At 45.1% G+C, this 12,807-nt stretch overlaps 2 protein-coding genes across 5 annotated transcripts in view; one reads left to right on the top strand and one right to left on the bottom strand.

Moving 5' to 3' along the window:
• DOCK2 (dedicator of cytokinesis 2) overlaps positions 1–12,807 on the bottom strand; it is a 456,669-nt gene that overhangs the window by 200,756 nt on the left and 243,106 nt on the right. The gene's annotated exons all lie outside the window — the stretch shown is intronic.
• The window catches only part of INSYN2B (inhibitory synaptic factor family member 2B), a 120,895-nt gene that overhangs the window by 87,149 nt on the left and 20,939 nt on the right, over positions 1–12,807 (top strand). For 2 of the 3 annotated variants that reach the window (XM_070476856.1, XM_070476857.1), the window contains exons 2-4: positions 3,552–3,680; positions 8,066–10,281; positions 11,410–11,484. In XM_070476856.1, the coding sequence (XP_070332957.1) occupies positions 8,942–10,281; positions 11,410–11,484 (1,415 nt within the window). In that variant the 5' untranslated portion in view covers positions 3,552–3,680; positions 8,066–8,941. The remainder of the gene's footprint in view (positions 1–3,551; positions 3,681–8,065; positions 10,282–11,409; positions 11,485–12,807) is intronic. The other variant, XM_020875050.2, reaches the window with a different exon arrangement.

Consider the following 12,807-nt stretch of genomic DNA (forward strand, 5'->3'; position numbering starts at 1 on the left):
AGAAGGGACTGGAGAGAAAGAAAAGAAAAGGAGAAGGGGAGAAGGATGAGGAAGAAGGGTGTAACAAAGACAATGCAAGAGAGTTGAGGAAGGGATGGAGAGGGAGCTGGAGGAGGAGAAGTGCAGGAGAAAATGGAAACAGAGGGCAAGGGTGAAGACAGAAGAGGGGAATAAAAGGAGAGAGGAGAGGCAACCAAGGAGGAAGGCTTCGCTGGATTTGTAGCATTTTCTTTCTGAAGCTAGGTTGGGGGTTAACAGTGATTGCTATGTTCACTATATTCTCCTCTGTGCTGCTTTGCATGCCTGAAACATTTCATAATTTTAAAAAGGAAGAGAAGTGAGAAGAAAGAGAATAAGAATAAAGAAGTGGTAGATGGCAACTCTGGGCTTCACTGATGGTTCAGTGGTAAAGAATCCGCCTGCCAGTGCAGGAGACATGGGTTTGATTCCTGGGTCAGGAAGATCCCCCGGAGAAGGAAATGGCAACCCACTCCAGTATTCTTGGGAATATCCCACGGACAGAGGAGCCTGGTGGGCTACAGTCCATGGGGCCGCAAAAGAGTCAGACATGACTTAGAGACTAAATAATGACAACAAAGACGGCAACCCTGACTTCCCTGCTTTCTTTGACAAGCGCAGCCTGTGGGCTGCAGCAGCAGAAGGGGACTAGGAAGCTGATCTCCTCCACTAGGTCTGTTCTAAACGAGGCGCCAGATCCTGAACCAGATGGAAGCCATGGTCCCTCCATCTCGCTGCTGCGCTGGAGAACAGAGGCCGAATGCCTGGCATCCTGCTCTGTTTCTGCCTTCAGCGTGGTGTCAGCTCCACAGCTGCCTTCAGCAGTTCAGTGGTGCCCCAACAGCTCAACAGATGTGCCCTGGGTTCCTGCTCTGTGCCAGGGACCTTTCTGGGGCCCAGGATACAAACCAGTGACCCTGCATTCTCAAGGACTTTACAGGTAGACAAGAACTGCACAGGGCCTAAGTTTCACCATCTGTACAATGAAAGGCTTTATCTCAGTGGTTTCCAAACTGGGCTCACTTGGAACCCTAGGGTTCCAGGGCATGGCTCAGAGTAACTGTGGGATCACTGCATCCCACATTTGTCTAGAACAGTGTGACTTTATTCTGTTTTAGATGTTGGGCTTGGGTTTCAGCTTGGATTTGGAAATCTGATTCCAGGGCTAGAGATTTGAAAACCACTGAATGAGATGCTCCTCAAGGTGTCAAATTTTAAAGTTTTCTGTGCTATTTCTAAGGTTGTATGACTCTTAAGAATTCATTCACTCATTCATTCAAAAAATGTCTATTGAGGTTCCTCAATAAAAGGGACAGCGACACTCAATAAAAATAATCACATTAATAGCATAGGCCACAGCTGCACACAGGGACATGGAGGATGGAGAGGAGGTGAGCGGAGGCCTCCTGGAGAAGACACCCTTGGACCTGAGGCTTGATGGGCAGAGAGACCAGCCTCAGAGAGACCTGGGGGAAGAGGTGCCTAGACAAAGGAGACAGCCAATGCAAAGGTCAGATAATAAGAATGAATGTGGTGTGTCCAGGGCCAGGGGGTCCAGGCCATAAGAAAGCAAGGGGAAATGTGGTCTGAGATGAGATGGGGTCAGGAAGGTAGACACGGCCAGATAATGCAGGTTTTAGCAGATTTTGTAAAGATTTGAGATTTAATTTAAATTCGGTAGGCTACCTTTGGAGCGTTTCAAAGAAGGGCCTGATGTGACCTGATTAAATTTTATAAAAATGGCTCTGGCTGCTGTGCAGAAAATGGATGGTAAAGGAGACAAGTATGCAGACCTCTCTTTTGGTGGCACAGATGGGAGATGATGGAGACCTGGCATAAATAGCAGAAATTGTGAGAAAAGGTCAGACAGGGCACAATGAAAAATGAGAAAAGGATTTCATGATCACTACAGATCTAGTATCTTTCTAGAGTCCAGATATATGAGGCCTTAAACTGGCTTTTCAGTTCCTAATTCTGCCTTCAAGTATACCTCTGCTTCGTAATTCCATATGGTAAAAGACAGTTAACTTCGACTTCTTAACCATTTGGGGGCAAGTGTAGATTAAGACAGAGCCAAAGTATTTACTGCCCTCTTTTCCTTATGGAGAAAGCTAGTGGGGCAATTTTCAAATTGAAAAGACAAGCAAAGGCTTTGATCACAAACATTAACTCTTTTATTTCAGATAGGTAAGCAGTAATGCTTGCTGACAGATTCACCAACAACTAACTGAATACAGATGGAAGGGAATGGAAACTTTGATAGGAAGAACTATAAGACCCAGGGGTGAGAGATCAGATCCCACAAACTCAGCACTGTGTCTCCTACACTGGAGGATGTGAAGGGAGTGTAAGACACAGTCCTGCCCTTTAAGGATGCATCCTCTAGCTGAGGAAACACGACCAATACATAAAATGGTTAGACAGCCGGCAGGCTAAATGGAGTGTGTGTGTGTGTGTGTGTGTGTGTGTGTTAATAGTGGTGGTGGTGGTAGGTTCATGAGGTCTCCATTAGAGTCCTACTCCTGTGACTTAGGATGAGCCATCTAACTAACTCTTTCGGGTCCGATTCCTCCTCTTGGAAACAGGGGCAATGCTTGTGAATGCTGTAAGGAGGGATTACATGGGATTTGAAAATGCTTTGTAAGTTGTAAAGTGTGGTATAAATAGTAAGAATTATTATTACTGACTCTGAATACAGAAGGAGAAAGGAAATGGCAGCATGTAGGCAAATGGGAGCTTTCTCTGAAAAACAGAAACATAATCAAGTGCCCTTCTCAAACCCACCAATGACTCCACATTGCCTAAAGCCAGGGGTGGGCAACTCTACCCCACTCCTTAGGCCAAATCTGTCCCATTGCCTATCTTGTACATTTCAGTTTTATAGGAACACAGACACAGCCATTTGTTGATATACTGTATACAACTGCTTTCTTGCTACAATGGCAGAGTTTGAATAGTTGCAGCAGAAAGCTTATGGCTGGTGAAGCTAAAAATATTTACTATCTGGCCTTTTATGGAAAAAAGAAAAAACCTGCTGACTTCTGGAACAAAGGACAAAGTCCAAACCCCATCTGAAACATAAAGCACCTTTGGAGCACCTTGATATGGCAGGATTTGAGTACACAAAATGAATCAAGTGTCCTCCTCCAAGTCAACCCCAAGTCTGTACCACTTCCCAGGGATTACTTCCATATAACACGTCATTACCAGGTGCCTTCTTAGTGCTATGATAGAGCTTAGATCTTATTCTTCTTTATAATCTCCACAGTGTTTATCACAGTGTCAAGATCATAACAGATTCTCAATAAAGTTTAACCGAATTGAATGTGAGTCACAAACAGAGCAAGCATAATCTACTAAGGGACATAGTTTATTCATCACAGAAAACTATTGAAAATATATCATTGATAATATATCATTGAAAAGGGAAGCAAGTTAATTTATTTGCTCTTAGTTACACAAATATTTATTCCACGTGTGCATGCTAAGTCACTTCAGTCATATCTGACTCTGTGCAACCCTATGGACTGTAGCTCTCCAGGCTCCTCTGTCCATGGGATTCTCCAAGCAAGAATATTGGAGTGGGTTGCCGTATTCTCCTCCAGAAGATCTTCCTGACTCAGGGATCAAACCCGCGGTTCTTACGTCTTCTGCATTGGCAGGTGGGTTCTTTACCTCTAGCACCACCTGTACTAACTACAAAACTATCATCTGCCACAGAAGCTAAGGCAAATGAGAGCAGTATAGGATTATATCCATTCCTTTGACAAGAGTTTACTCAGCACTTGTTCTGTGTCAGGCTGGAGGCAGGAGCTCGAGTGGACTGTGCCCACTTTCCTTTGTAGTCTAACTGAGGAGACTGAATGTCATCAGGTAGTAGCCGCACACGGAGACGTGAAATGCAGACATGGCCCAGAGAGACGGACAGAATTCCTGGGGATGCCATCCTTGAGCATGCTCTCTTATAAATTCACCTGAAGTTTACTCTCCCACAGGGAAGTGGATGGACCCACATTATTTATATGAGATCAGGGTCTCCAGTCGGTCTCTGTGTTAGAAGCTAACCGCTGGTCATTTTATGTGGTTTATCTCTGGTAATCCTCACAACCACCTATGTGGTGTCATGAAGGACAATCACTTATTTCAGATCAACAGTCAGAAAGTGGAAAATTCTAGTCAAAATCAGTCAGAGTGAAACTTATGCACCTAAGCCTTCACTGTATAGCCTAAATACATGCTAGAGAAGAGACCCGGGAGACTATTTCAGAAAAAGTCTAAAATTGAAGATCTACGGAGATAGGACTAAGTGTCTCTGTACTTATTAAGTTGACACCAATTTCATGCGGAACATCTGATATGATTTGTGTCAGTAAGTCAATAATCAAGAGAAGAGAGAATGAAACATTGCAAAGATCTGCATAGACCTCCAGCCAGCTTAGGGAACAATTCTGGACCGTGGCCAGGATATCCAGTAAGCCCTAACTGCCAAGGCCCAGGCAACCCCCTATCAATTAAGGGCCAGCTAGGGGCCTGAGACCTGAGGGCTACAGAAGGCCTTTCTGTTTAGCCAGCTATCCTCCTTGGGACACATCTGTGCAGAGGTCATGGTGTGTACGGGGGGCAAAAGATGCTAAGTTGCTTCGTCGTGTCCAACTCTGTGCAACCCCATGGACTGTATCCTGCCAGGCCTCTCTGTCCATGGGATTTCCCAGGCAAGAATATTGGAGTGGTTGCCATTTCCTTCTCCAATGTAAATATGCAGTTTTTTAAAGGTGGAAATGTTTATATTTGCTAAGCTTCCTAGGTCATGTCTAGGACACAAGAGTTTTCACTCCTGTGAAAGCTTAATTGTTCACATTGTCACTTTCAGTTTTTCATTCTTCACCTATACGAAATGTAGTATAAAACAAAGAAGCACATGGAAAATGCCCAGTCTTGAGTAAGTCCCACAGTGAGAATGAGATACTCTCCCATTCTATTAGTAATGATGAAAAACAACATCAGAAACTGACCAAACACAGTGACAAAGAGGCTCTGGTGAAAAGGCTTTCTCACACAGCCAATAGTAGGGCTGCCCATTGGTAGAACTTTCTGGAAGGAAAAGAGGTAATATCAATGAAATGTAAAATGTCTTTAATCCATGAATTCTTCTTTCACAAATTTATCCAAAGAAAATAATTAGACAAGTGCTCCAAAGTTCACAGAGATAAAAATGTTATTTATAGGATTATTAATAATATCAAATATTTAGAAACAACCTAACTATCCACAAAAGAATATTATTTGAATAGATCATGCAACAGACAACAGAGTGCTATTAGCCTACTTAAAATAAGGGTACAAATCTATGTGCCATAATGTGGAAACTTCTCCATGTTGTTCAATGGGAAAAGAAAGAAGGCCTCCTCTAAATCTGCATGTATACACTGTGCCTGCTGTGAGTGCAATCACCACACAGCCAAGTGCCGAGAATGCCCTTCTCCAAACCATCGGGCCAGAGTGGCACTTTCTGATAGTGAGATATCAGGTGATTTTTTCCTTCCTTTTTTATCTACGCTATTTGATTTTTTGCAATGAACCTGTAATGCTTTAAAAATAGAAAACTGTCTTTAAAGATTAAAATAAAACATGTCAGGGATGTATACATTTCCTAGAGGAAAAGCAGGGTGAACACCAGAACAGTGGCTGACTTTCAGAAGGAAAATGTGAAAGGACTTCGGGACCTGCCTGACCGCCTAACAAGATGAGCCCTTCCCTGGCTCCGGAGGAGGCGGGAAACCCCAGTGGTGAGGGGCGGACGCTCCAGGGGCAGTCCTTGGGTTCACAGGGTGAGCGACTTGGGACAAATTACTTAACCTTCTGTGCCTCAGTTTTCTCGTTTACAAAAGGCGTGACTGACAGTGCCTGCCTCTAAGACTGTCATGGAAATTATTAAGGACAAAAATAAATGGACACCTATGACAATGCCTGGCACAGAGCCAAAGTTCAGTAGATACTAGCTCTTACGAAAACCAGCTTCAGACAATTGTAGCCTAAGTGATCTGTGACCTGAGCTCCGTGATGAGGACTTTGAATGCACTGTCTCATTATTTCTCCCATCAGACCCACATAAACGCAGTGTCTATGCTCTATGTCATCTCCATTTTACAGATGAAAACCATGAGGTTAGGAGAGAATAAATACTGTCCCAAATCCTTCAGCCAGGAAGGGACAAGGATTTGAGCCCAGAATGTGAGGAGGAATTCTAGAACCTGATGACAGGTTGACAACTTATTAGCATTAGATGAACCCTTTCCTCTTTCAGGACCTGCCACCACCTACACCAGCCTCACGAGATTAGCTGGCCCTCTCAAGGTAGCTGGGACCTGGGTAAGTCAAAATTGCTATAAGCATCATCTAGTAATTCCTGGGAAGAGCAGAACACTGAGAATCAAGGCTTAAGCTGCACCCACAAAATGGGTGCCCCCACCAGCAAGCGGAGAACATCTTGGGAGCAAAGCACCCACGCTTAGAGAAGCCAGAGGTTTTGATCTTTATGATAAGGCTGAGTGCCACAGACAGAATATTCCCTCAAAGACACCCAAATACTGATGGACTATTTTATCCTCTCATTGTCTTTTAAAATCATTTGTTCAACACACAAAGGCTTCACACTTGCCTCATTTCACCTCATACTTGAAACAAACAGATTCACCTGCCCCGGACAGGCCAGGGCACAGTCGCCTGCATCTCGAAGACCTGCACAGGTCTTCAAACTCTACATTCAAATCACTGCCCTGAGTACCAGGAAGATCCCAAGAGGACAAAATCATCACCTTATGGGTAAGAACCTGGACTTTGGAATCACAGACTCCTGGGTTCATCTCTCAGTTCCTCCACTGGGTACTTAATATCTCTGAGCCTCCGTTTCCTCATCAGTCCACTGGGGATCATAAAACCTCATAGTTTTGTTCTAAGGATTAATGAGATAATGCAGTATTGGGAAAGCAGTAGAGTCAGAGTTTAAGAGCACAGACTCTGGTGCCGGACTATTTAAATTCAGACCTTGGCTCTGTCACAAGCTGTATGTCCTTGGGCCCTAGCATATTCAAACTGTAAAATGGGGATTATAAGAGCATCCACTTTTATAGGGTAGAGAATGAATGAGTTATGGCTTTGAAAGTGCTTAGAACAGTACCTGGTGCATTAGTGAGTACTTGATAAACAAGGGTTGTAATGAAATGCAAGTAAAGCCCACAGCACGATAAAAATAAGTGTTCAGTAAGTAGTAACTGTTACTATTACAAGGTACACTTTCCATGGAGAATTTTATGCACATTCATCTCCTAGAAAGCAATTAAAAATGAAAAAAAAAAAAACAGGTGAAAATCTCATTGTCTAGCAAGTGTTTCAGTCCTAGCAGAGAGAATTCACCATCTGATTGCCCTAGCAGAATACCTTAGGATCCCCATCCCCATTCCCGGGCTCTTCTTGGCTGTATTCAGCCATCCTCTCTTTGAGTAAATGCTCATTACACACTCACAGTAAGCCTGAAGGAGGGCTAGAAACACCTAGCAGTAAAAAAAAAAAAAAAAAAAGGCTTTAGCCCCTGACACCCTGGAGCTTATAGGGTAGGGGGGGAGATGCACATTAAATAAATACATAGACAAATGATTATTTAGGGATAATAAAACTTGTGTTTTAAAGAATGTGATACAAATATATTGAACTAAGGGAGGTCCTGATATGATCTAGAACCAGAGGTGTGTGTGAGGGAGGAGTCATTAGAAAGACATTTAAGCTAGAGTTTCATGGATGAGCAGGAGTTGGCTGGGTGATGCCTGGGAATGAAAGGAGGAGATGATCCAGGCAGACAGGCATTCTGCTTCAAGGCCCGGTAGCCACAGGTGCCTGGCTCACTGGGGGATCACACACAGAGGCAGCAAGTTGACTTACCTCTAGTCCACCCACTCAGAAGCCCTCAGCTGGGAGACTGGAGTCTGGAGAGAAGCCCCAGGTCCACAGGAACTGTGTTCTCAGTTGCATCTTTTTGTCTTTTTCTTTTCAGACTCCCTTTGTGTGCTGATAAAGACTACCAGGCCCCTGACCCCAAGCCCAAGTGAACAAAGTTTCGGGCTCAAATACCCAGAGGCTGCTAATGTGGCTCACTTTCCCCACATGTGAACTTCAGCCACGACGGCACAACAGGGACTCTGCCCTCTGAATGCCCCTGGATGTCCGTGTCACACCCCACTGGGTTCTGTGAGGCTATTTAGGAAGTTTTGCTCACAGAAGAGAAAGGAGACAGCATGAAAGAAAACAATGGACTCAAAGGAGGAAGCTTTGATTTACATAAATAGGGATGTTCCATTAGGAGCATCATGTACCAGGAAAGAAGCCAAGCCCCGGGTCACTTATTTCTCCACCTGTTTACATGTGATGGAAAGAAGATGTGTTTAAGGTTCCTGTAGTTTTAGACTGGGAATCGATGCTCCCAGAAAGGAAGCCGTATGTTCCAGACGTAGCAGGTTTCTTTTGGAATTCACACATTGGGAGTCTGGCGCTCTCCTCTAAATGGTACTTTTGTTGTCTTTTTGTTCAAGATCGCAAGCTTCTTACAGGATCAGAACTGCCTGCCAACCTACCTTGATAAACAGCCCACCAGCTCTCATGGTAGATCAGAGGATTAATAATTAGCCTAACTCCTTGTTTATCTAAGTGGTAACTACCACTGCAATGGAATAAGATTTTAACTGCAGGGGAAGCCTTACGGAGAGCCCTCTCCCCTTAAGTAAAACCTACTGGCTGGGAATGGCCAACAGAGCTGCCCATACACAGAGGCAGATCTCTGTGTCTGAGATGCTGTCATTAGATGCTGCTCCAAAGACCTAAGGAAATGTGCCCAGGAGAAGTGTATGGTCCTAATCCTTTCAACTGAGACTCGATGGCCCAGCAAAGTATGAAAGTGAGGCCTGTGCTTCTGAAACGTAACAGTCTAGAGTCTGTGGAGCTGGTGAAGCAACCTCACCACCGCAGGAGCAAATCTCAGCAGGTCCGATTCAAGGAAGATGGCACCAGTAAGACTCCACCTGGCCTAGCTGAGGTGGATGTCCAGACATCCGAGGACCCGGCTGTAATGGGCAAGACTCAGGCCTCCAGGCACCATCACCTCCCCACCTACTCACTCTCCTTTCCCAGGTCCCAGAAGGCAGGGGGCTTTCGGAACATCGCGATCCAAACGTCCCCCAGTCTCAGGAAGCATTTCCCAGTTTTTAAAAGGAAGAGACTCACAGCCAGCAAGTCCCTGGTGGAAATGCCGACAGCATCCCAAGATGCCATCCAGGTGAACGGCAATCTCTCTGAGCAGGACATTGTGTCCTCTGACCTTGCCTACTTACGGCTGGCTCAGCATCTTGAGGATGGGCCTCGAAGGGTCAAGGTGTCCCACCCGTTTCTCCCTAGAATGTCCAAGGTGCAAAGCAATGGGCCTGTAAGCATATGCTTTGAAGCTGGGACATGGAGAGGCTTGGAGAAAGTAACAGCTGCCATTCAGGTCCCAGATGACATTTACCACAGTCCTACCTGGGGAGGAAGGGAGTCTACTTTGAGCCCAGACGGGTCTGCTGAGATTAGCAACTCCATACCCCCTTTGGTTGACCGGCGTCCAGGTGACGGAAGAAGAGAGCTGCCACCAGATTCAGAAAGAAGCCCACCCTGCTTAAATGCCCCCAGGAGAGCCAATCACACGCCTGGCACAGGGAAACTGCAACCCGAACTGCTTTTGCCCAAAGATAACTCCGATGACAAAGACCTTGGCCCTCTGTCATCTAGGTCAAAGGAAAGGTGTGCTCCCTCACATCCATGGACTCACAGCTCCCCTCCTCCTGGCTCCCACAGCCAGCCAGCCCAACCGGGGGGGGCTTCAGACTGTTCTTCATCCAGTAACAATTACCAGGATCTGCAGCCACTCCAAACTAACAGTGAGTCAGAATCTGGCCCTGTGTTCCAGGAGCAGACGGCAAAGAACCCCATCAAGTCAGACATCCCAGAGCTTCAGAACTGTCCAGGAAGTGGTTACCTCCCCTCCTCTCTCCCGAAAAGGGAGACCAAGCAGCAGAGAGTGACTGGGGGGATTACCCCAATTCACCTGGCGCAGGGAGAGCTCTGTGACCTCCAGGGCAGGCTGCAATCTGTGGAGGAGTCTCTGCACTCAAACCAAGAGAAAATCAAAGTCCTTTTGAATGTAATTCAAGACTTGGAGAAAGCGCGAGCTCTCACAGAAGGGTAAGGTGGATTTGGGGGAGCGGGGGCAGGGTGGAATCATTTGGGAGGATAGGGGCAGAGACAGAACCTTGCCTTCCATTAGAAAAATGTCTCCAAAATGTTCGAGATCCTATCATTTCCCCAAGTTATAAGCAATGGTCTCCCTTTGTTCGGACCGGGTTTCATTGGGTTGTAGGCTTTGGTGAATTTCCCCGATGACTGGTTTTTATTTCCAAATGACAATAGACTGGAGAAAGGGGACAATGAAACAGCAGGGTCAAAAGTTACTTTTTATTAAGATGTGGGTACAGGCAATAAATGATAGAGGAGAATGACAGTATGCGGGTCTGCCCCAACCCTGTCCCTGTAGGGAGTTACTACATTTGTGTGGTATTTTAGCTATTTGTGTGCTTGTCCAGAGGACTTGAGGTAGCCACTAGGCTTACTGTCGACCTTGCCCTCCAATAACCACTTTGAAGGCTTGAGCCAGTCCATCATGGACCAGCTAAGTAGGGACTGAAATGAGATCATAATTCCGCAAAGAGAAAGAAGCTCCAAAATGCTTTCCTGGGTGACTCAGCATCCATCTGAGGACAGGAAGGCAGTTATTTGTTTAGGTGTGGGATGCTCCTTCCTTGAAACAGAGCTCCCTAAAGACTGAGAAAAAGGGATAGTGAAAGCTAATCAACAAAAGGGTAGGGAAAGGAAGAATTAATTACCTGGCATTTGCTGCTATGAATCAGAGTCAGCAGTGCCTTACAAGAGAGAAGCACTGTGACGAGACAGGGAGAAACGTACTGACCTAAAGGGATCAGGAGTTTTAATCATCTTCCTCTACTCATTTGCAAAGTCCTTCAGTTTCCTCATTTATCATGTTGGGGTAAGAATAACTGACCCATCTCAGAGGATTACTGTCAGCATGAAGAAAATCCAGATCTCAAAGGGCTTAAACATCTATAAAGCATTCCAGAAACATGAGATCCTACTAATACGGATTTCTTGTTTCTTTGTTTGCAATGGTCATGAAACTTCAGACTTTGGAAATCATGAGAAGGACATTGCTGTGCTGCAGGAAATGAGTCTGTAGAATGTGTGCATCCCAGGGGGCGTTTGCCCATAGATTTATCTAGCAAATGCTCTATTTTGCAGGCGCAACTTTTATCGAACTGGCCAAGATCTCAACAATTGCAGTACCTGCCAGAACACGGCGTGCATCATATACAGGTACCTGGCCACAACTGAGACCTGCTCTGTAGAGCACAGAAGTTGCGGGGTCCATGGAACACTCTTGTAATCTCTCTCAGATGCAGAAAGTCAAGAAAGGGGCAAAGACAGAAGGCCTTTGGATACATAAGACAAAAAAAAAAAGGTTGTTTGACTATGAAATGTTAACATCTGGCTTCAAAGAAGGCATTGCTTTGTTTCCTCACAATAAGGTCTATGAGCAAATCCTTTTGAGATCATCACCCTTCCTCTCACTGAATACTAAGCACAGGCACCTTGCTAAGCTCTGCATGTCCGTTTGTATCTCATTTCACAGTATACCTCTTGAAGTAGGTGTTCATGTCCTCAGGGAAGTTTAGTGGGCCAAAGCCCCACTCACATATAGCATTTTCAAAGAGCTGAAGGGGATCTCAAAATCAAATATTCAGAGACTCAGGACTCAGGTTCATATCTTTCTGATACCAACCCCTATTTATGATCCTGATCGCTGTGCCACGCATCCTGTTCCTCCACAGTAACTACCACATGCCCAGCACTTAGACTGTGTCAAGAGCTGTGATAAGCACTGTATATTCAGTTCTAAGTACATTGTTTCCAGCAAGAGGTAAGGCTGCTGCATTAGAGTGAATGTTTAGAAGAAATAGAAGGGAAACGTCATACAGTGGTAGGAGCCCTAAACTAGGAGTCATAATCCCCAAAACTACATCTGCTAACATGTGTGGTTCAGTCTCCTCGTCTGCAGAGTGGAGACAATTATTCCTCTTGAGAGTTGCCATGAGGAATAAATGAGAAAACACATGTGAATGCCTTTTATAACAGTAAACTTATGTACCAATCAAAGGGCTTATTCCTGTTATTACTGGGACGATCAATGCCCATTTAGCTGGCAGTCTACTTTCAGTGGCACAGTGGAAAAGTGGTCAAAAGCAGTCATTCAGGTGATGGCATCTAATTCTGTTTGATTCTAATTCTGTGTGATTTTCTCTATTACTTTTCTCTCTCGATGAGAAAGGCAGTGAGGGTCTGAGCACACTGAAGCCCGACTGGGTTGCCTGTGTGTGTGTGTTTGTAATGTCTCATTCTCTGCAGTAGAACCCTGAGATTTCACCCTAGCAAGGGATGGGCACCTGGAAGTCAGGGGCTCCCACCTCAGCTGAGGTCTTGGACATTTTCTCATTGAATTGTCAATTCTTTAAACCCAAAAGTCACAGGACCACAAAGTGTTTTCATCAAATACCAGGAGCTTCAGGATTGCTCACAAAAATATGTCCTTTACCTTAGTGTGAAATATCTCCTCTTAAAAGGGAGCTCTGGAAAAGGCTT

The sequence above is a fragment of the Odocoileus virginianus genome, chromosome 14, assembly GCF_023699985.2.
Source record: "Odocoileus virginianus isolate 20LAN1187 ecotype Illinois chromosome 14, Ovbor_1.2, whole genome shotgun sequence".
In the NCBI taxonomy this organism is placed as follows: Eukaryota; Metazoa; Chordata; class Mammalia; order Artiodactyla; family Cervidae; genus Odocoileus; species Odocoileus virginianus.